This window comes from Mauremys reevesii, linkage group 22 (assembly GCF_016161935.1).
Source record: "Mauremys reevesii isolate NIE-2019 linkage group 22, ASM1616193v1, whole genome shotgun sequence".
Lineage (NCBI taxonomy): Eukaryota > Metazoa > Chordata > Testudines > Geoemydidae > Mauremys > Mauremys reevesii.
The window spans coordinates 23,140,630-23,164,946 of record NC_052644.1 but is presented as its reverse complement, the minus strand read 5'-3'; the positions used below and the strand labels follow the sequence as shown (position 1 = coordinate 23,164,946).

The 24,317-nt window shown below is 51.9% G+C and overlaps 1 protein-coding gene and 1 pseudogene across 1 annotated transcript; both read right to left on the bottom strand.

Annotated features, from left to right (window-relative positions):
• Window positions 1-13,820: 13,820 nt before the first annotated feature.
• LOC120388544 (olfactory receptor 5C1-like) lies at window positions 13,821-14,753 on the bottom strand. Its single transcript, XM_039510438.1, has one exon. The coding sequence runs from the start codon at window positions 14,751-14,753 to the stop codon at window positions 13,821-13,823; it is 933 nt and encodes a 310-aa protein (XP_039366372.1).
• Window positions 14,754-21,232: 6,479 nt separating this feature from the next.
• On the bottom strand, window positions 21,233-23,022 carry LOC120388492 (annotated as a pseudogene).
• Window positions 23,023-24,317: the final 1,295 nt, after the last annotated feature.

The window sequence follows — 24,317 nt, the reverse complement described above, 5'->3', positions numbered from 1 at the left end:
AACCTGCTGCCTATTCATTTCATTGGGTGATTCCTGGTCCTTGTGTTATGAGAAGGAGTAAATAACACGTCCTGATTTACTTTCTCCACACCAGTCATGATTTTATAGACCTCTATCATATTCCCCTTAGTCGTCTCTTTTCCAAGCTGAAAAATCCCAGTCTTTTTAATCTCATCTCATACAGAAGTTGTTCCATACCCCTAATCATTTTTTCGCCCTTTTCTGAAGCTTTTCGAATTCCAGTATATCTTTTTGGAGATGGTGCGACCACATCTGCACGCAGTATTCAAGATGTGGGCGTACCATGGATTTATATAGAGGCAATATGATATTTTCTGTTTTATTATCTATCCCTTTCTTAATGATTCCCAACATTCTGCTCACTTTTTGACTGCTGCTGCACATTGTGGATAGTTCTCTGAAAACATCCACTCAATGACTCCAAGATTCCTCTCTTGAGTGAAAAAGCTAATTTAGACCCCATCATTTTATATGCATAGTTGGGATTATGTTTTCCAATGGGCTGCAATATGTGCTATTGTGACATCTAGTACTGCTGAGATCCTGCATTCAGTAATATCCCTGCCCTTCCTGTTCCCTTTCTCCACTCAAATCCATGAGCCCATGGTTACTGTTCCCAGCTTCCCCAGGACTCTCTCTTTGTCTCTGGTCCTGTTCGTCAGGAAGAAGCAGTTCCAGGGAGACTTGCCCTCTGTCTGGAGACTTCGATTTCTGGGACATGGATTTACTTTCTCTGTGTTTTAGGAGACTCTTTGAAATTGAGTGTCTGTGACATTAACCACAGTACAGTCTGGACTGTTGAACAGCTGGGTCCCCTCAGTTCCCCAGGCTGGGGTGCCTTTTACACTGCTTTACCGTGAGAAAAGCCACTCCTGGGCAGGTAACACACAGTCTCCAGCATGTAACTGGCTCCCAGCTACACAGCATAGAGTGCTGCCAGTCAGTGACTCACAAATTACACTACCCCACAGGGGAACCCCAGAACATTCTCTGGTCCCAGACTTTCCCCCAGAAATGTGCATCTTGCCCTGTCCAGCACACCACTGAACAACGCAAGCTCATCTGAAGTGTTGTTGGTGTCACTAGGCATGACTCTAGGTAACTCAGTGTCAATGAAGCCTTTCTGTAGTAGGCCTGAATAAACCAAAGCGCTTCCATGTTTGAACTTTAATCGACCTAACAGGCAAGCAACAGAGAATGGTTATCAGTTGCAACACCTGTACCAGAAGGTAATAATGAGGCCTGCTATAATGAGGCCTGCTTGCTCCTGGCTAAGGGGCAAAATAACAGATCAAAGAAAGTAAGACAAGATAACGGTTCACAGAAGAGTTATTAACGAGCTAGATTGGTTGTTGCCAAGTATGACTTAACTGCTTAATGTAATTGCTACTGCAAAGTGTATCTGCTGCATGGGAATGAAAGGTGGGGAGAGAGGGGGAGTGGGGGGGGATAGAAGAGGCTTAGTTAAAGTTATGTATAAAAAGAGAAAAGCTGCTGTCCTCTGTGCCGGCAACAGTGTCATTTCATCAGTGGAAAATGCCAATGAAAATGGCCAACTGCCATAACTGCCACTTTGGAAGGTCCCATTGTCGTTGGTGGGGAGGGATCTGGCCAACTGCCATAACTGCCACTTTGGAAGGTCCCATTCTGCCTGTGGGAAGGGGTCTGGCCAACTGCCATAACTGCCACTTTGGAAGGTCCCATTCTGCCTGTGGGAAGGGGTCTGGCCAACTGCCATAACTGCCACTTTGGAAGGTCCCATTCTGCCTGTGGGAAGGGGTCTGGCCAACTGCCATAACTGCCACTTTGGAAGGTCCCATTCTGCCTGTGGGAAGGGGTCTGGCCAACTGCCATAACTGCCACTTTGGAAGGTCCCATTCTGCCTGTGGGAAGGGGTCTGGCCAACTGCCATAACTGCCACTTTGGAAGGTCCCATTCTGCCTGTGGGGAGGGGTCTGGCCAATTGCCGTAACTGCCACTTTGGAAGGTCCTATTCTGCCTGTGGGGAGGGGTCTGGTCAACTGCCATAACTGCCACTTTGGAAGGTCCCATTCTGCCTGTGGGAAGGGGTCTGGCCAACTGCCATAACTGCCACTTTGGAAGGTCCATGATCACTAGAGAGAGGATTCGGACACAATCACCGGAAATCCCTTTCAACAGGGCAATGGGGCACAAGTGCATCCCCAGGAGCAGCCATTTAAAGGCTCATTCATTCACCGATTCAGTCATGCAAGATGGCTCCTTTCTCATGGTGCCGTCCCCATCGCTGCGCCGAGAAACCAAACCGCCTGAGACATATAAGCCTTATAAGGCTTTTGACACAGTCCCCCAGGACATGCGGGCCAGACAAAATTATAAGGCTGGCACACAACTGGTTGAAAGACCGTACTCAAAGCGTAGTCATCAATGGTTCACTGTCAAACTGGGAGGGCGTATCAAGATTCATAGACTTTAAGGTCAGAAGGGACCATCATGACCATCTAGTCTGACCTCCTGCACTTTGCAGGCCACAGAACCTCACCCCGTGACGGAGTAGGGAGTGGGGCAGATTGACCGGGGAGTGTTGCAGGGGAGTTTTGTTGGGACTGTCTGCATTGGTGATGGGCTACCAGAGTGTGACTTCACTTGAGGGACGATACCTGAGCATGTAACCTGAACCCAGGACACCTTTTGCCCGGGAAACTGGACAAAGGCTGGAGGAGGAGCCGGGGGGGAGGCTGGGTGAGACTGCTGGAGGGGGTTTCAGTTTGGAGCTGGCTGGGGAAATGGAGGGAATCCCAGGACTGGGGTCTAAGCTCCCTGCCCCCCAGAAGGACTTGACTCAGGGGTCCTGGTTGTACCTACAAGCTCTGTTTGGGACTGTGTTCCTGTCATCCAATAAACCTTCCATTTTACTGGCTGGCTGAGAGTCATGGTGAATCGCAGGAAGTAGGGGTGCAGAGCCCTGACTCCCACACACTCCGTGACACACCCACTCCTGTAATAGACCCCTAACCTCTGGCTGAATCACTGACGTCCAAAAATCATGATGTAAAGACTTCAAGTTACAGAGAATCCACCATTGACACTAGTTTAAACCTGCAAGTGACCCATGACCCACACTGCAGAGGAAGGCAAAAACCCTCAGGGTCTCTGCCAATCTGGCCCAGGGGAATATTCCTTCCTAACCCCAAATACAGTGAGCAGTTAGACCCTGAGCATGTGGGAAAGATCCACAAGCCAGACACCTGGGAAAGAATTTGCTGTGGTAACTCAGAGCCCTCCCCATCTAGTGTCCCATCACCAGCCATTGGACAAATTTTCTGCAAGCAGTCACAGATGGGCTACATGCCATCATAGGCAGCCTCATTGTACCGTCCTATCCATAAACGTATCGAGCTCAGTCTTGAAGCCAGTTCAGTTTTTTGCCCCCACTGTTCCAGAACTTCACTCCTCTGATGGTTAGAAACCTTCACATAATTTCAAGCCAAAATTTGTTGATGGCCAATTTATATCCATTTGTTCTTGTGCCCACATTGGTGCTTAACTTAAATAGCAACTTTCCTTCCCCGGTATTTATCTCTCTGATGTATTTATAGAGAGCAATCACATCTCCCCCCAGCCTTTGTTTGGTTAGGCTAAACAAGCCAAGCTCTTTGAGTCTCCTCTCGTAGCGTAGGTTTTCCATTCCTCAGATCATCCGAGTAGCCCTTCTCTGCACCTGTTCCAGTTTGAGTTCGTCTTTCATGAACATGGGAGCCCAGCATTGCATACAGTATTCCAGAGGGGTCTTACCATTGCCTTGTATAATGGTACTAACATTCCCTTGTCTATACCAGAAATATCTTGCCTGACGCATTAGGACTGCATTAGCCTTTTTCATGGCCGCATCACATTGGCAGCTCATAGTCTCTAGTGGGGTCAGTCCTGGGTTCAGACCTATCCAATATGTTCATTAATGACTTGGATAATGGAGGTGGAGCGGATGCTTATAAAATGTGCAGGTGACACCAAGTTGGGAGGGGTTGCAAGCACTTCCAAGGACAGGATTAGGATTCAAAACTACCTCACCAAATTGGAGAACTGGTCTGAAATCAACAAGACGACATTCCATAAAGACAAGTGAGGTTCATGCGATGGAGTGTTGGTGGTGCTGCCAGTGCTGCTGTTCTTGGAGCTCCAGTGTTACCTGGATTAGCAGCGAGTGCTGTGTGCTGGTTCAGCAGACCTCAATGTTATTCCTAAAGAAACCACAGGCTCGGGTTGGTGGCAAAGCTGCTCGGCCAGGGTTTATTGTCAGCAATGTACAGTCCTAGCCTGTCCAATGCCCTGGCACAGGGATACTAACATAGGTATGTCCGCGACAAAGTAAAGGCTTGGTCAACATAATAGGATGCTGTCCCCTTGGCCCCTCCTATGTCTTCTCCTTTTATACATCAATACAAACGAGTTACGTATTATACTCCAGATGTTATTCGTTACCTCCCTTATACCTTGTACCTACTAGTTCAAAATTAACCATCCTCATCCATTATCCTGCCATCCCATCCTTATCTTACAAGGGCTCGGTGTATTCCTGTACAATCTCTTGGGAATTTGTATACATATTTACTTGAGAACTCTGGGTGTTTTTGTACCATCCTCTCCGGACCGGAACGGGCTTACTTGGTTAGCCAAGCCAATACCTGGTGTGTTACCATGCTGCCAAGGCCTACTCTAGTTTCCCATAGTTCAGATGGCAGGAGAGACAGCAAGAGACAGCCCAGCTCAGAAAGGCAGCAGAGTGGACCCCCAAAAGGGAGTGGAAGTAAATCTCTCCAAAACAGGAGAGTGAGAAATCCTCAAAATCCTCCTGTGACTTACCTATCTCATAGAACTGGAAAGTACCCTGAAAGGTCATGGAGTCCAGCCTCCTGCCTTCACTAGCAGGACCAAATACTGATTTTGACCCAGATCCCTAAGTGGCTCCCTCAAGGACTGAGCTCACAACCCCAGGTTTAAAAGGCCAATGCTCAAACCACTGATCTGACTTAAACCTGGCCCCAGCACAGAGGGTCAGAAAAGTTTAAATCAGAGCCCAGAAACAGCCGAGGGATCAGCTAGGAGAAGGAGAAAGACCCTGTCAGTGTCCTAAATGTGGGGAAAGGTTTGACTGGAGCTCAGACTTGATTACATACCAAAGGATCCACCAGGAGAGAAACCCTATAGATGTCCTGAATGTGGGAGAGGAGTCAATGGGAGCTCAAAGCTTAGTGTCCATCAGAGAATCAACTCAGGGGAGCACCCCTGAGCATCGTGAATGTGGGAAAAGATTTGGTGGGAATTCAATGCCCACTAAGCACCTGAGAATCCACACAGGAGACCCCATCAATGTGATGAGTGTGGGAGAGGATCCTGGGAGAGGTCAGACTTCATCACCCATCAGAGGGTCCGCAGAGGGACATAAGAACTAAAGGAAGACCATACTGGTTCAGACCCTGGGGCACTAGAACAGGGGAGACCTGGGAGCCATGGCCCCATCACTTTTTACCCAAAGTAAGGACGAGCAACGGGGGGAGAGGGGGCAAAGAACAGTGAGCAGGGGGCGGGGTTTGGGGGAGAAGAGGTGGCATGGAGTGGGTTCTCAGGGGAAGGAGCAATGTGAGGGTGGGGCCTTGGGGAAAAGGGTGGTGTGAGGGTGGGTCCTCGAGGGCAATGGGTGGCATCAGGGCGGAGCCTTGGGGAGAAGGGGTGGGGCCTCAGGGAGAAGGGGCGATGCAGGGGCAGAGTGACGGTTCAGTCACCAGTGGCCCTCACACTTTTAGAGAATTTCCACTGCGCCTGGTCAGACCAATGGTCCATCTAGACCAGTTTTCTGTCTTCTGACAATGGGCAGTGCCAGATGCTTCTGAGGGAATGAACAGAAGAGGAAAATTAACAAGTAATCTGTTCCTTGTCATCCAGTCCCAGCTTCTGTCAGTCAGAGGTTTAGGGACACCTGGAGCATGGCCTTGCATCCCTAACTATCTTGGCTAATAGTCAATGATGGACCTGTCCTCCATGAAGAGAGACCCCAACAATCCCCTGAATGTGGTAGCCAAGGGTAAAAGACATCAGGTGTATTTAGGGCATAGAGGTGAAATACAAGTATTAATTTATGCCATAACATAGGGCCTACAGGCCTTAGGTTTGTAAGATATTTAGCTTAGAAAAACAAGTCTTAAAGCCTAAAGACGTGACATAAGCCACTAGCCAGTAAGCAGGGCTTAATATGTGCCAGGGCTTTCCAGAGCTGAGCCCCGGTGCCTCTGCACTTGCTGCATCAGTTATTAATGTAAAAACATTGCTTGAGCCCCGGTACCTCTTTCATTACAAATTAAGCACGGACAATAAGTGACCTTAGATCATAAGTTGTCACAAGATAGCAATGACTTTAGATCACAGGATGTCATAAGGTAGAATACTGCATTCAGTAAGTGCTCAACTGCGGATATTTAGGAAATTTATATTGCAATGTACCCGTTAAAGATAGTTAGAGTATTTGGGGGATCTTTTGCAGACTCAGAGGGCCGGCAGCAATCTGAAAAGCACAAGTTGTTATGGTGACTGACTGACATAAAGGTCAGTGAGTATAAGAGGAACGAACCAATTAGTAGCCTATGAAAAATGGAGCAGCCCGCAAGTTGTGGGGTGGGGAAGCTCAAAAAAGTAAAAGTGGTCAAAACCTTCATAAATATGTGCGCACTCCAGTGAGCCCAGTATAGCAGCGGTGTTCCGGCCTGCGTGCCTTGGGAGACACCAGGGTGACGCCCGCTGATGGTGAGGATGAAGATGAGGAGGATGAGCCACTTTGGGCATTTTTGCAAGGAATGGCATGCAGGATGCAAAGGCAAGATGCTCCACTGCAGTGTGCGTATTGTGGTTTGTTTGGCTGATAAAACTCCTGATTACAGAAATACTGCCGTGGACTATCGACACTCTCTCTACTGCAGTGAAGCTTGGGGCTGAACGCTCACAGATTAAACTAGGTGCAAACCCTCACCCGGGGGTGGGTGATTAGTTAAAGCAGCAGTTCTCAAACTCTGGGAGGGGCCTACCAGGGGAGGTGCGGGAGTGTGGCAAGGGAGGCATGAGCTGTGGGCCTTTTTTTTTATTTGAAGAGCTCTGTCTGTCAGCCCCGAGTGGCTGGAGATCATGCAGAAGGGCCGTGCACACCCAAGAGGCAGGATAAAGGCAACAGCTGGATCCCCACCACCAGGGCTTGGGCTCCCATCCTCCAGCCAATCCTTCACCAGGAGGTGGCTTGGGCTTGGGGTCTCCTTCCCACCCCCCTCCCCCATCACCTGGCTGTCAGCCCTAGGGGGGTGGCAGCAACAGCACAGAAGTAAGGGTGGCCATCGGGCACTAAGTCTGCTGTAAAAAGTGATACTGACAAATATAACTTTTCACGTGGCCTCCCTTACTTCTGCGCCACTGCTGGCGGCGGCGCTGCCTTTAGAGCTGGGCACCTGGCCAGCAGCCGCTGCTCTCCGCTCTGTCTTCAGAGCTGGGCAGTGGTATATATACTTGGGGGAAGTGGGTAAACGACTACAGACACAAAGAAGGGGGGACCCGATCAAATAAGTTTGAGAACCACTGAGTTAAAGTAACCCATGATTACAGATAAGGCTACCCCCTATCATCCATCAGAGAGTCCATGCACGAGAGAGACCCTATCAATGTGCTGAGTGTGGGAAAGGATTCAGTCCACGCTTGAAGCTTATCCCCTATCAGTGAATCCACCCAGGAGATAAATCCCCCCTGGAGCTCAAATCTAGCAAGACACAGAGGCTCCCGGTCGGCCAGAGACCGAGGCAGACCAGACGTGTTTGTCCACCCTTTCGTGCTTCAGACTGTTTTTCATTATAGGCATTTCACTTTTTACATGGCCTCTGTATGTAGATATGCTGGTATGACCACCATGAGCCCAGCTTTTACTGAAGCGCTCCCATGACATTATTGATGGATAAACGCTATGAAAGCAGTGTGCTAGGTGTAAGGAGTTTGACAGGCCTCTTGGGAGTTAACGGTGAACTCTTGGTAGTTGGCATCGAGAGGTTCTTTAGAGTTACTTAAATAAAGTTTTCATTTTAACAACGTCCCTTGTTCCCTGTCTCTTTAGCTGGAGAGTTTTTCTTAGAAAGAAACTCCCCCTTTCTGACTGTCTCTTGGGTAATAATTTGCCAATATTTAAGAGGGAGGGGGGTTAACCATAGGAACAGCTTGCCGAGGGGCGTGGGGACTTCTCCATCACTTGGAGTCCATTGCATCGAGACTGGAAGTCTCTTTCTAAGAGCGAAACTTTAGTTCACCCCGCAGCTCTTGGCTGGATGTCGGAAGGGCTCTGGGTGTTGGGCCTGGAGGGTGCAGGAAGTGAGGCGAGATGGGTCAGAACGGTCCCTTTCTGGGTGTAGAACGTGTGACCGTTGGCTCGGTTCATCGTGGGTCTCCATCGCCCTTGGAGCCCATTCTCAGCTGAGCATTCGACTTCATGGCTGAAATCTCCTCTCTGCCGGGACCTCGGAGCCATGAAGCAGGGGAACCAGCCCAGCGTCTCCGGGTTCATGCTGCTGGGTCTCTCACACTGGCCGGAGCTTTGGCACCTTCTCTTCCTCTCCATGTGCCTGCTGACGCTGCTGGGGAACTTGCCCATTGCCCTGCTGATCCGCTCTGACGCCTTGTGATGTTATGATTGTAATATAATATCTCACTGCAAGGTGACACAGGGCCAGAAAGAGTTAATTAACTCCCAGACTGACCTGACCCGTGGCCGAACTTTAAACACTTGTTAGGAAGATATGTAAATGAACAGAACTTTGAAATGCATTCTGCATTGTTAGAGAGAGATGTTTGCTCAGGTCTTGTGATGTAAGCAAACAAGTCTTGTCTATTACTATTACAGTACGCTAACATTTTTATGGTTGACTTAGAACAATGCTTCCTTAGCTCTCGTCTCCTAATGCCCCTACTCTACTTGCGCTACATTGATGACAGCTTCATCATCTGGACCCATGGAAAAGAAGCCCTTGAGGAATTCCACCATGATTTCAACAATTTCCATCCCACCATCAACCTCAGCCTAGACCAATCCACACAAACGGTCCATTTCCTGGACACTACTGTGCTAGTAAGTGATGGTCACATAAACACCACCCTATACCAGAAACCTACTGACCACTATACTTACCTACATGTCTCCAGCTTCCATCCAGGACACACCACACGATCCATTGTCTACAGCCAAGCTCTAAGATACAACCGCATTTGCTCCAATCCCTCAGACAGACACAAACACCTACAAGATCTCTATCAAGCATTCTTAAAACTACAATACCCACCTGATGAAGTGAAAAAACAGATTGACAGAGCCAGAAGAGTAGCCAGAAGTCACCTACTACTGGACAGGCCCAACAAAGAAAATAACAGAACGCCACCAGCTGTCACCTTCAGCCCCCAACTAAAACCTCTCCAGTGCATCATCAAAGATCTACAACCTATCCTGAAAGATGATCCCTCACTCTCACAGATCTTGGGAGACCGACCAGTCTTCGCTTACAGACAGCCCCCCAACCTGAAGCAAATACTCACCAGCAACCACGCACCACACAACAAAAACACTAACCCAGGAACCTATCCTTGCAACAAAGCCCGATGCCAACTCTGTCCACTTGTTTATTCAAATGACACCATCTTAGGACCTAATCACATTAGCCACGTCATCAGGGGCTCGTTCACCTGCACATACCAATGTGATATATGCCATCATGTGCCAGCAATGCTTCTCTGCCATGTACATTGGCCAAACCGGACAATCTCTACGTAAAAGAATAAATGGACACAAATCTGACATCAAGAATCATAACATTCAAAAACCAGTAGGAGAACACTTCAGCCTCTCTGGTCACTCAGTAACAGACTTAAAGGTGGCAATTTTGCAACAGAAAAGCTTCAAAAACAGACTCCAACGAGAAACTGCTGAGCTTGAATTAATATGCAAACTAGATACCAATAACTTGGGTTTGAATAGAGACTGGGAGCGGCTGGGTCATTACACATATTGAATCTATTTCCCCATGTTTAGTATCCTCACACCTTCTTGTCAACTGTCTAAAATGGGTCATCTTGATTATCACTACAAAAGTTTTTTTTCTCCTGCTGATAATAGCTCATCTTAATTAATTAGCCTCTTACAGTTGGTATAGCTACTTCCACTTCTTCATGTTCTCTGTATGTATGTATAATCTTCTTACTATATGTTCCATTCTATGCATCTGACGAAGTGGGCTGTAGTCCACAAAAGCTTGTGCTCAAATAAATTTGTCACAAGTACTCCTGTTCTTTTTGCGGATACAGACTGATACGGCTGCTACTCTGAAACCTATTTCAGGGGAGTAAATTCAGATCCATGTGGTGGAGGAATGACTCCCACAAGATCAAGCTATTGATGTCCATGAAGTGAGGTAGCTCATCGAAAACATGCCACCTATAGGGTTGTAAATTTTGGTTGACCGTATTCCTGGAGGTTTCATCACATGACATCATCTTTAATTAAAGATCCATCTTTAATTATTGGAGACTCCAGGGCAATCCTGGAGGGTTGGCCACCCTTGCCACCTGCTGTTAACATAGATACCAAAGCCAGAAGAGCCCATTGGGATCATCTAATCTGAACCAACCCATAGATCCCAGACCCTAGGACAGCCCTGGATTCTTTGGAGTTGGGAGAGTTTCGAGATCATCCATCGATTCCACACTAGGACCATCTGCTGGGACACCCCGTCACAGGCCAGAGAAAGGCCCCAAGACAATTCCTAGAGCAGATCTCCTAAAGAAACACCCCAGCTTGACTGAAAAATTGTCAGGGACGGAAAATCCACCATGACCCTTGGTCAGTTGTCCCGATGGTTAATTCCCCTCATCGCTAAAAATGTCCGTCTTATTTCCTGTGTGAACGTGTCTAGCTTCACCGTCCAGCCACTGGATCAGGTTAGACCTTCCTCTGCTAGACTGAAGAGCTTGTTATTAAATATTTATCCCCCATGTTGGTACTGCTACACTGTGGTCGCACCAGGGCCAATTACAGGGGAACTAGACCCAATCTCCCGCTACTCCCGAGTCCCCTGTTTATCCACCTAACATAGGAATACACAGCACAGGCACATCCATCCCCACTCGGGTCTCCCTGTGTTCCCGTCTCCAACTCATCCCCTGGTGTATTCATTACTGATAATGAAGCCACACCGCTCTGGGCATCGTTAGGCGCTGGTACCCTCGGGGATGGGAGCTGGGGGTGGAGGCGGGGCGGCTGATGAGTTGCGGTGTCAATTTGTGGTAATTAACAGAATGTTTGTCCCATGATCTCTCCAAGCCAGGCATTGCCCAAGGATCCAAGTTCAGAGATTCGGCCCCAGGTGCGAGCCCAGAGTGTTAGGATATAGACAGGCCTGTCCGTAAAGGTCTATACTGTAAGAATGTAGGTATATGTTTATCATTTAGCTAGTTATAGAGGTATAAAAGAAAGACTCAAAATCACTGTCTGCCTGAATAGGGCCTTTTCTCACTGTGACAGTCTGAGGCCTTTGGCTAAGCAGCAGAGGCAGCCATAAGCTGGAAAACGTATGGTCCCATCCTTACATTCCACTAGTCACACTGAAATAAGGTGCTATGGGGCCGTTAGGAATACAGTCCTGGCCTGATAATGTCCATCACCTCCAGAGAAAGGGAAGAGCCTAGAAGATTGAAAGAAAACGTAGCTTAATAGCATCCTGTCTGGCAAGGACTCACTTTTCCATAGCAGGGGTGTGAAATCCTCATTTCTTTGTTGTTCTAGCACTGTAGTCTCCACTGCAGAACTGGAATTAATTTGCAAAATGGACACCATTAAATTAGGCTTGAATAAAGACTGGGAGTGGATGAGTCATTACACAAATTAAACTATTTCCCCATGCTAATGTTCCCCCTTCTGATACTCACACCTTCTTGTCAATTGTTGGAAATGGGCCATCGTGATTATCACTACAAAAGTTTTTTTCTCCTGCTGGTAATAGCCCACCTTCATCAATTAGTCTCATTAGAGTTGTTATGGGAACACCCATTTTTTCATATATATATATATATATATCTTCCTACTGTATTTTCCGCTACATGCATCTGAAGAAGTGGGCTTTAGCCCATGAAAGCTTATGCCCAAATAAATTTGTTAGTCTTCTAAGGTGCCACAAGTGCTCCTCGTTCTTTTCACTTTCCTATTGTTTGTCTGTATAATCTCTGTCTGGTTCTGTGATTGTTTCTGTCTGCAATTTTGTTGGGTGTAAACCAGTTAAGGTGTTGGGATATAGTTGGTTAGATAATCCTGTTACAATATGTTAGGACTGGTTAGTTAAATTTCAGTAAAATGATTGGTTCAGATATGGCTAAGCAGAACGCAAGTTTTACTATATAATCTGCAGTTGATCAGGAAGTAAGGGGGGGAATGGGAACAGGGACTGGGCGTGGGAGAGTGGAATCATGTTTTGCTAAGGGGGTGGGTGGGAACAGGGACACAGGCCAGGCTCTGTGGGGTCAGAGCTGGGAAGGGGGACACTGAGGAAGGAAATTGGAATCATGCTTGCTGGAAGTTCACTCCAATAAACATCAAATTGTTTGCACCTTCGGACTTCGGGTATCGTTGCTCTCTGTTCATGTGAGAAGGGCCCCGGAAGTAACCCCCTAACAGCCCAGAGCTCTGTGAGATGCTTGGCGTCATTTAGGAGAAGGCGAGGATGGGCCGTGTCCCATCCAGAGCCCCCTTCCAGGGACCAAGCATTTAAGGGGCTGTGAAGTGCAGAGACAGGACAGGGCCACTGGCTGCAGGACTCTTTGCCTGAGGATGTTGCCAGGGTCAAGACTATAACCGGGTTGAAAAAGGAACTAGATGGGTCCATGGAGGATAGGTCCATCGTAGCCAGGCTGGGCAGGGATGGTGTCCCAAGTCTCTGAGTGCTAGAAGCTGGGAATGGGCGACAGGGGATGGGTCACTTGATGATTCCCTGGTCTGTTCATTCCCTCTGGGGCACCTGGCACGGGCCACTGTCAGAAAACAGGACACTGGGCTGGATGGACCTTTGGTCTGACCCAGTCTGGCCATTGTTATGTTCTTATGTACTTAGACTAGGGTGACCAGACAGCAAATGTGAAAAATCAGGACAGGGTGGGGGGTAATAGGAGCCTATATAAGAAAAAGACCCCAAAATCGGGACTGTCCCTATAAAATTGGGACATCTGGTCACCCTAGCTTAGACCTGGGCTACACGAGGAAGTTGGTCGACCCAGCGATGTCGCTCCAGGGTGTGAAAAAGCCACACCCCGGAGAGATGTGTGCACAGCTCTGGGGCGGTGGAAGAATTACTCCGTAAGACCTAGCGACCGCCTCCTTGGGGGGTGCCTTACCCTCCCTCACCCAGCAGAGTAGGTTGCGTCTGCACTGAAGCGCTACACCAATACCGTGGCAGACCTTAAGCAGCCATCTTGCCCCATCTCCCCTCCCCTTTGCCACCCCTCCTCCTGCCCCTTCCTCAGCAGGGGCGGCTCTAGGCATTTTGCCGCCCCAAGCCCGGCAGGCAGGCTGCCTTCGGCGGCTTGCCTGCGGGAGGTCCCCGGTCCCGCAAATTCGGCAGCAGCCTGCGGGAGGTCCGCTGAAGCCGCGGCACCAGCAGACCCTCCGCAGGCCTGCCGCCGAAGGCAACCTGCCTGCCGCCCTCGCGGGGACCGGCAGAGCACCCCCCGCGGCTTGGCGTGCTGGGGCCTGGAGCCGCCCCTGTTCCTCAGCCCCCCCAGATGCGGCGCCCGCCCAGGAGCTGCCTGGCCAGGGCCCCCTTGACGTCGGCATTGCGCAGGCTGTAGATGGCAGGGTTGAGGGTGGGGATGACCACGGTGTAGAAGGCAGCGGCCATCTTGTCGGCCTGGGGAGCGTAGCTGCCTTCGGGCCGCAGGTACATGAAGATGAGGGTCCCATAGAGCACAGCTACAGCTGCCAGGTGGGAGCCGCAGGTGGAGGCAGCCCGACGCAAACCCGCCCGCCCCACGGCCCCGAGGATGAGCCCGTAGGAGGCCAGGATGGCCAGCAGGGTGACGCACTGGATGGCTCCGCAGATGGCCAGCAGCAGGGCCTGGTTGAGGCTGGTGTCGGCGCAGGCCAGCTCCAGCACGGGTGGGATGTCACAGAAGAAGCTGTTGACGGTGCGGCTGCGGCAGAAGGGGAGGCGGAAGGCCAGGCCGGAGTGCACGGCCGCACTGGCCGCCCCGGCCGCGTAGGAGCCCAGCACCAGCCCGCGGCAGAGGTGGGGTGGCACAGCGGCCTGGTAGTGCAGCGGGCGGCAGACGGCGGCGTAGCGGTCGTAGGCCATGACAGCCAGCAGGCAACACTCGGCGTCCGTGGCAGCGGCGAAGAGGAACATCTGGAGGGCGCAGGCCGGGCCGGGGAGGGCAGCCCGGCCGGCCAGCAGGCCCCACAGCATGACGGGGCCCACGGCACAGCAGGAGCAGAGGTCCAGCAGCGCCAAGTGGCTGAGGAAGTAGTACATGGGGGTGTGGAGGGAGCGCTCGGCCCGGATCAGAACCGCCAGGCCCAGGTTCCCCACCAGGCCCAGCAGGAAGACGGGCAGCGCGAGCGAGAAGAGGAGCAGACTTAGGTCTTGGCGGGAGGGGAAGCCCACGAGGAGGAAGTCGGTCACCACTGTCCGGTTTGGCCTGGCCATGGGGGGCACGGATCTGTGGGGAGAGAGCGTGGGTGAGAGCCTGCCCCTCTGCCAGTGCCCTCGGCCCAGGGTGGGGCTGGCACTGTCTTCTCCTAGTGTCAAGGATTTGGTGTTCTGGGAGGGCTGGTCTGGCACAGAGATGCAGCCACCTCTGGGGCGGGGCAGCTGGGGAACAGCCGCACATAACGCCACATAACAATTTAGGCTACGAAGCAAAGAATAAGCCAACATCCAAACACATCTTTAGGGACGTTAGCAGGCGAACAGCGCTGGTGAGGAAAGCGGGGTTCACGGAGTTCCTTTTGGAAAGAGGAGGCGGTGATTTAAATCTGCAGGAGCTACTGAGCTGGGGGGGGAGCGATGCCTCGGGCAGGGCGATGAGCTGGAGGGACCCGGAGGCAGCATGGCAATGTGATGTGGGCAGACAGCAGGACGGGCACTTGGGATTCCTGGGTTCTCTTCGCAGCTCCGCTACTGACCAGCTGGGTTACGCTGGGCAAGTTATTGCCCAGCTCTAGGGCTCTGCTTCCCCTGGTGTATTCAGAGTGGGAGCTCTCGAGGGCAGAGCCAGTCTCCCCTTGTGTGTCTGGGCAGCGCCTGGCACAAGGGGCACCCTGATCTCGGCTGGGGTCTGGGCAGTGCCTGGCACAAGGGACGCCCTGATCTCGGCTGGGGTCCGGGCAGCGCCTGGCACAAGGGGCGCCCTGATCTCGGCTGGGGTCCGGGCAGCGCCTGGCACAAGGGGCGCCCTGATCTCGGCTGGGGTCCGGGCAGCGCCTGGCACAAGGGGCGCCCTGATCTCGGCTGGGGTCCGGGCAGCGCCTGGCACAAGGGGGTGTCCTGATCTCGGTCGGGATCTGGGCAGCACCTGGCACAAGGGGCACCCTGATCTCAGCTGGGGTCCGGGCAGTGCCTGGCACAAGGGGCGCCCTGATCTCGGCTGGGGTCCGGGCAGCGCCTGGCACAAGGGGCGCCCTGATCTCAGCAGTGCTCAATGTCATTGTCCCCACCGCAATGTCATCTGCAGCCTCCTACCGGGACCATAACAAACATCCTCATAAAGACGGGATGGGGACACCTGGTCAGGGTTGATGGCTGAGAGCCCCAAGGGCTGGGTGTCATCATCGGGGTTGCATATTCGGAGCAAAGAGAGGGGGGTGGTCCAGACAGCTTTGGGGAGCCCCCCCTCTGGCCCTAAACACTGATCCCTCCATCCCAGATGGAGCTGGGCACACGGCCGGGGGACAGGGGTTTGGGGAGGGGCCCCAGGTCTGGGAAAGGAGGGAAGAACTAGCAGGAGGGGCTCTGGCTGAGAGGTACCAAGGGGGAGGGGTAACCAGATGGGGGGATCCTCTGAGCAGGGCAGGGATTAGAAAGGGAGACGGCTGAAGAGAAGGAAGGAAATTGCCTCCCGCTGAGAGAGAGAGGGACCGGGATGGGCTGGGAGCCCTTTATGGGCAAAGCATGGAAGGATTCGCCCCTGAGAACCCAGGAGTCCTGGCTCCCAGCCTCCCCTGCTCTAACCCACCAGATCCACTGCCCTCCCGGAGCCAGGGACAGAACCCAGGTGTCCTGGCTCCCACTGACTGTGGCTGGACAGCCCCCTGACCAGAGATGGTCTCAGCCAGGGAGGAGGTGATGGGGGTCAGTGCAGAGGGGGTGTCCCTACCCAGGAAAGGCCCCGTGTCCCATCCCTGCCCCACGGCACCCGCCCTACCTGGGCAGCGGCAGGGTCTGCCTCTCTCTCGGTGCCGGTGCCCACTGCTTTCCACCCGGGCGACGCCAGGGCCTTTATGGCTCCTTTCCCTGGCATCCACGAGTCCTCCCCTGGCACCGACTCCCAGGGCTCCTGCCTGAGCCAATCCCCACCGTGCCAGCCGGGCCCCGCAGCCAGGGGGGCTGGGAGCTCGTCACCCCCTGGCTCCTGCCCACAGGGATTCAGACGCAGGAGGCTAATTGCACAGGAAATTGGCGCCCAGGGCGGGTGGGGGGGGGCTGCTGGGCCACAGCTCCACACACACACACACCCCCCATAGAGTGCTCCCAGTAACCCGCGTCAGAGCAGGGCCAGCCTCGGCTCTTCTGCCCTGCTGCCAGTCCCTGCGTGGCACCGAGGGCTGGGCCCTTTGCACCCAGTGTGGTGTGAGGGAGAGGCCATCCCTGGCACTTCCATGCCTGGGCACCTGGCTTTGTTAGACCCCAATCCCTTCAGAGGGCTGAGGAAAGAACCCAGGAGTCCTGGCTCCCAGCCCCCCCAGCTCCCCGTTCTCACCCACGCCACTCCCCTCCAAGAGCCAAGGAGAGAACTCAGGAGTCCTGGCTCCCATCCCCCCCGCTCTAACCATTAGCCCCCACTCCCCTCCCAGAGTGGGGGAGAGAACCCAGGAGTCCTCGCTCTCAGCCCCTCTGCTCTAACCACTAGCCCCCACTCCCCTCCCAGAGTGGGGGAGAGAACCCAGGAGTCCTGGCTCCCAGCCCCTCTGCTCTAACCACCAGCCCCCACTCCCCTCCCAGAGTGGGGGAGAGAACCCAGGAGTCCTGGCTCCCAGCCCCTCTACTCTAACCACCAGCCCCCACTCCTCTCCCTGAGAACTAGGGTGACCAGACAGTAAATGTGAAAAATCGGGAAGGGGGTGGGGCATAATAGGAGCCTATATAAGAAAAAGACCCAAAAATCTGGACTGTCCCTATAAAATCGGGACATCTGGTCACCCTACTGAGAACTGTCGAGAACCCAGGAGTCCTGGCTCCCAGCCCCCTCAACTCTGACCCCTACACCCCACCACCCTCCCCAAGCTGGGTTCTCATTTAGGGGATTATTTCTCTGGTCTCGGAGGGGCCCCCAAAACAGCTGCATTGAGCCCCATTGCCTTGTGCACGTGTGAGGAGGTAGTGGAAACTCAGCCTGCCCTAGACATGGAGTGTGGATTTACCCGGCCGATCGGCTGGATGCCCGGCAGAGAGAAAGAAACGCACATTCACAGCCCTCGAGTGAAACGGGGAGCAGGCCGGGGAGACATTATCCACCCCATCAATTGTTCCCTCCAAGAATTCTACTGTTTCAAGCCCCCCAACAATTCTGCCCCCTGCAGCCCCCACGAGCTGCGGTGGGAGTTTTCCTAGGTCAGGTTTTCGAAACCTTACCTCCTTCCTGTCGCTTGCCTCTGGATTCTCTCCAGTTTGACCACATCTGTCTTGAAGTGCAGTGCCCAGAACGGGACACAGGACTCCAGCTGAAACCTCGCCAGTGCTCACAACCCCGCCCAGCTTGGGGTCAGTTGAACATTTCATAAGAGCGCCCGCCACCCCATTATCCAAGACGTTAAGGAAAATATTGACTAGTCCCAGACCCAGGGCTGATCCCTGAAGGACCCCACTAGATACGACCTCCCGGTTTGACCGTGAACTGTGATAACTACTCTTTGAGTACGGTCTTGTGACCAGTTGTACATCCACCTTCTAGTAATTTCATCTAGACCTCACTAGGGGAAAGCATTCCTTCCTGACCGCTGCAGATGACTGACTGAAGCCCTGAAGCATGAGATTAGATTCTAGTCATTGTTATAATACTGAGCTCCAAGTGTTACAGGCATGCCAAGGGACATGCAGGTCATTCTGTTCTCCAAAAGGCCCATGAAGGGATGAAAAGGGGATTCATAGAGTCCAAGGCCAGATGGAAGGGAGGTTCTGAAATAACCTTCCATTTGGAAAACCTGCCTGATAGTAAGAGATTCGAGGATCACAAGCTATTTAGTTGAACAAAGGGAAGGTTAAAGAGTGACTTGATCCCAATATTGAAGTATCGCCATGGGGAACAAATATTTAATAACAGGCTCCAGCAGAGAACGGTCTAACCCGATCCAGTGGCTGGGAGTTGAAGCTAGACATGGCGGCCGTGATAGCGGGGTCTGGAATCTGTGACTCAGGAGGGCCCAAAGAAAAGCACTAGAGACCACAAGATTGGGGATAAAGCTACACAGGACATCTGGAAAACCTCTCTTAGAGGCTAGTGGGGTCTGGTCTGCTTAGTTCATCAAAGAGCCGGTGAAGAGAGGACTAGGTACCAGTTTGGAAACACGCTCGCAGCCCCTCGCCCATATCTGGATCCTGCCTGCAGCCCTGGGCCCCATCAGCACCACACAGGAAAGGCAGAATGAGCAGGGGCTCGGGGACAGTTCGGGCTCCAGAAAAACTCTCCTGTGAAGAGAGTCTAGAAAGATCAGGGTTGCATATTGCATAAGAGGAAGCATGACACAATGAAAATAGGACAGAGAAAAGAGCCTGGGGGATTCTGTCTTCCCTGTCGCATGGCACAGGAACAAGGAGACAGCCCAGGAAATTACAGTGGGAAATTCAAAAGACACACTGATGCCCTCAGTGACTGTGGAACTCATTGCCACAGGATGATGCCGAGGCTAACACCTAGCAAGATTCAAAAAGGGACTGGACATTTCCATAGGGAAAAGGAGCATCCAGAGTTAGATTCGCTCAGACTAACGAAAGGTTGTGGAAGGGATATTAAACCTCATGCTTCAGGGTTGTATGGAACCTCTTGTTATGAGCGGTCAGGAGGGAATTTTCATGGGGACAGATCCTCACCTGCTCCTGCGGGTTCTTATACCTGCCTCCGCAGCATGTGGCACTGGCCCAGGTCAGGGATGGATTCTGAACCAGATGGAGTTTGTTCTGACCCATTTCTATACCAGCACAAGTCAGAAATTTCCCACCAGGTGGGATACCCGCCACCCTTCGCAGGGGGAACAGTATTTATTTTTTCAACAAAATGGGAACTGTCCCATCTTTACGGAAAATCCCCGGCTTTCCCTTGAAAAAGCCCAACACATTTCTCAGTTCAGGGCCGGCAAAACCCTAAAATTTTAGGCCAAAATCATGAAACAGCTTCTTTGGATTCTCAGGGGGTTGTTCTTTCTTTGCAGGGGCTATTCACTGTGGAGTTACTCACATGTATCAATGAGCGCACAGCTCCTTTATTGAACTGCAGCAAGGACGATTTAGGTTAGACACTTTCGAACAGTCAGGGTAGCAAAGCACAGGAAGAAATGACCAAGGGAGATGGTTAGACAGACCCCCGTCTAGATAATATTTACTCCTGCCTCAAGAGACTGGATAGATCGAGGGCCCTTCTAGTCCTACATTTCTGTGATTCTAGTCGTAAGGTGAAAGCATGACAGAGAAAACATCTTAAAACCACAAAACACATGCTAAGAAGCTCCAGAGATGGCTCCAGGGCCCTGGCTGGGGTCTGTCCTTCAAACGTTTCAAGCTCACAACAGAAGCAGAGCAAAACTAGCACAACTATGAAGGAGCTTCAAAAGGCCGGGGTTGGTTTTATTTTGCATAACTGAAATTTGCATTCATGTCCCCTTAGAGAGTCCCCACGATGCTGCTTGGCCATGAGGCCAGTCTTGTCTGGTGCATTGTCCATCTGGTCCTTTGAAGTGTTTTCTCATAAATTCATAGATGCAAAGACAAGAAGGGTTCATGGTGACCCTCTAGGGCAGTGGTTCTCACGTACCCCGGTCTACGCTGAGGGCTTCCAGGGGGTCCATCAACTCATCTAGATATTCACCTAATTTCCAACAGGCTACATAGAAAGTGCAAGCAAAGTCAGCACAAACTAAAATTTCATCCAGGCAATGACTTGTTTATACGGCTCTATCTACTATAATGTAAGTACAACCTTTCTATTCCAATCAATTTATTTTATAATCCCATTTTACAAATGAGAAAGTCAGCCATTTCCCAGTAACTGCATGCTGGAACACTTTTGCATGTTTATGTCTGATTTCGGAAGCAAGTCGTTTTTAAGTGAGGTGAAACGTGGGGTTAGGCAAGACAAATCCGACTGCTGAAAGGGGGACAGTCATCTAGAAAGGCTGAGGGCCAAATCTAGGGATCTTCTCTCATTTCATTTCTAGTGCGGATCTTTTAGAAGAACATCTCACCTCAGTTGAAAAATTGTCGTGGTGGTGAATCCACCATGCCCGTCGGTAGATTGTGCCCGTTGTTAATTACGCTCTCGGTTATAAATTGACACCTTTGTTTCCAGGCTGATTTCGTCTAGCTTCAGCTTCCGGCCAGAACGCGTCATATCCTGCCTGCCCCCTTAGAAAGGTGTCTTGTCATCCCAGGTCCCGGTAACGCAGAACCTTTGCGATGAAGGCAAAGGACCCCAAAGGAATTCAACTTAAGTCCATACAGTCGCCCTAGGGTATAGCAGGAAATAGCCCCCTCTGTCGATGAAAAGCCTGGGAAATAAGGCTCCCTTTTTCACAGCTATTTGTCAGCAGCATGGGTAGAAAACGCTCTTGGTAATTATGATGTATTGTGCTCTGTGACTGAACAACTCCATCATAGGATTACAATGGGAATGTTAATGCTTTGAGTGTTGCTGTTCAGTTTAGGGTTAGGTTATTGTTGTAAAGGATGTAATAATAACAACACCTTCTATGTTCATCCTAACCAGGCACTGTCGTTGCATCTAACCAAAACCCATGAGGCTGAACCATTTGATCCGGAATCCGAAATACAAGGTTTGATGAACATGGAGGTTTACGACTGGTAGTTGCGCTGGAAGCACAAAAGGGGGGAGGGTGGAAGGAGAAAAGGGATAAAGGGAACTTGGATGCAGACATCTCAGACATGGACACCCCACCCAGCACATAGATGATGAGGCATGGGCCTGTCCAGTACTCGGCCGCTGGCTTGTTCTTGTGCCAATGCCCGAAGCGGGCGCTGACAGCAGCCTGGGAGCTGGTGGTAGGGACTGGATCCGACACAAAGGGCCACAGCTTCTTGTCCAGTCTGTCCTCAACGATGTCCTCCATGGCATCCTTGAGCATGGGGGTCCAGCGGGAAAGCTGGTAGGTGGACTCCAGCCGCACCTTCCTCTCGGGTCTCAGCTGCCCGCTCTGAGGCATGAGAGAGATGCCCAGGAACTGCATGCTGTGGATGATGTTGCCCAGCTGCTGGATGTTGGCATACTGGATCAGCCTGATGAGGTTCCCCACACCTATACCATTCTTCAGGAAGATGTAGAGAAGGATGATGCAGATCTTGTCCTAGGCCTGCATGCTGGGGTCCAGCAGGACAGGCACAATGATCTTCATGGGGTCCTCGATCATCTCCCCATCCATGTCCGTCCCCATGGCCAGGTCCTGCTCCACGCTGCACAGCTTCTCCACTGTCCGTTTGAAGTGCCGCATGCAGTGCTCGGCCAGGTTCAGGAGCATGGAGTACTTGTTCAGCTCTTTCTGGTACTGGGGCATCTTCAGGATCTGAGACAGGTCCTCGATGTTGGCCTTGTCCATGGTCAGCCTCTTACTCTCACAGAAGGTGCGCAGCAGCTCGGTCACCTTCTTGGAGACGTCAGCGATGGGCATGCGGCGTAGCTGCACCCAGAGTTCGTCGTCTTCGTCCAGCAGCGCCTCTTTCTCCTGCGAGTCGCTGATGCCCGTCGTCTCGTACTTGTAGGTGCCGTTCTCGATGCTGACTGAGCAGGTCGTAGGCCATGGCCTGGTAGGTGAGCTCGTGCAGCAGTGGGGACACCAGGTCGAAGCTCCGGTCCACGATCAGCAGCTGGGAGCGGGCTTTGTCGGGGATTTCTCCCATGCTGGGCTCGTATGCCTTGAATGCCTTGAGTTTGGCCAGCGCAGCGTGCACCAGCTGGAAGTTATCTTCATGGTCCTTCCTGTAGCGGATGGCTGGATACTCCTTCAGGGTTACACACAAATGTGGCAATCTGCTCTGCCAGCATCTCCATCTGCTTGTTCTTTTCCAAGAAGCGGTAGGAGCTGAACCAGTTGTGGAAGGTCTGTGGCCCGTCCAGGGAGTACACCGGGCTCTCGTAGGGCAGGAAGGCCACGTTGATCTCCCTGAGGGTTTTGATGGCCTTGGTGATCCGTGACTTCCTCAGGTCGTTGAACAGAGGCTCAGGACAGGTGTTGATGAAGAAGATGTGAGCCGCCTTGTAGGTGAAGGTGGAGGTGCCCTGGAAGTCATTGATCAGAGCCTGCACCGACTTCTCCACAGGGCTGAGCAGGTAGATGGCCTCCAGGCTGGGAGTTGTCTCCCGGCGCTTATTAATATCTTCCACGAGCGTGATGCCTTTATCCACGATGTCAGACATCGTGCAGCATGATGAGAGGATGCGCATGCTAGGGTGGTCCATGATCAGCGCCTTCCATTCTCCTTCCTTCTTCATGCTGCGAATGACACTGCTGAGGATCGCGGGGTTAACTGTGCTCCAATAATAAGACCAGTGGCCTTTTCCAGTTGCTCTAATTTCTCATCATGTTGTTGGCCTTTGTAAATGTTCCAAATTGCTGCTGCACTATTGGCACCATCCCATAGGGATCACTAAGGGGTGAAGGCCTTGGCCACTGGGTTTCATCAGAGTATACGGTATTGTCTGTATTAGGATGTGCCAGGCCCGGGGGTAGGAGAGAGGGGGGGGTGCACAGGAGGTTATCCTGTGCACAGGTTGTCCAGACACATGCTGCAAAAAAATCTCCAACTTGTTTCCGCTCTTGGGTTTTTCCGCCCTGGGGTCTCTTGGGGCGTCCCTCTCAGAGACCTTTGCTCAGTATCCCAGGCCAGGCCGGCTGCCTGTGGCTTCTTCAGCATCCGCAAACCACACCGGCTCCGGGGTCGCAAAGGCAGACTAGACTGGGCGGCCAACCTCTGCAAATGTAATCTCAGCCCTGTCACTTGTGTTGCCTTTGGTTTGCCTCGGTCTCTGTTTTTCACAGCCAGCTGGGTTTGTTGGTGCTTGGCAGGGAGAGCAAGACAGACTGTGCTGCTTCTTGACCTTGAACGCAGAGCAGCTTCCTCCTTCTCTCTAGGCCAAGCTGACTTTTCAAATTAACCCGTTCCTTCCCCTCCTCCCTTCAGCCTTAACGAGCTGGGGAGATAAAGGGGCCGAGGGGGTTGATGAGGTGGTTTGGGTAGGGAGGCAGCCGGAGGCTTTACATTTCGTTTTTAAATCCTGCACTCGAGTCTTTAATTTTTCCTGGGAGTCCTTCAGACTCCGCACTCGGGACTCATGGAGTCTCTTTGTAGCTTCCTCCCACCAATAGACAAATTGCTCCCACTGTTTGTCAGAGGCTTTTGGTGACGTAAGGGTTCCCCTGATTTTATCCAGATCGAAGGTACCGGCTAGTGGGAATTGTTTAGCTGGATTATCACATGGGTAAAAATTCCAATTTTCTAAATACCTGCAGGTCCTAGAACCATAATGCCCGTACATGTAGTACGCAGGGGATCCCTTCAGAGGTGCGGGGGGATTTTAGACTGTGCCCCACCTATATTCCAACCACACAGGGGAGTATCCTGTCCACTCAGCGGATCATCTCCTGTCCGCTCAGCAGCTCATAAGGGAAGATTTCCCCACACTCACACCCCGGGGAAAGGGTCCACTGGGTCACGGGTTTCACCACCTCGCGGCTTAAGCCCGGACCTGGTCAGCGGCTCATGAATAAGGGAAAATTCTCTGCTGGGTCACAGGGTTCGGCTGATCCCCCGTTGCTTTCAGATCTCCCACGT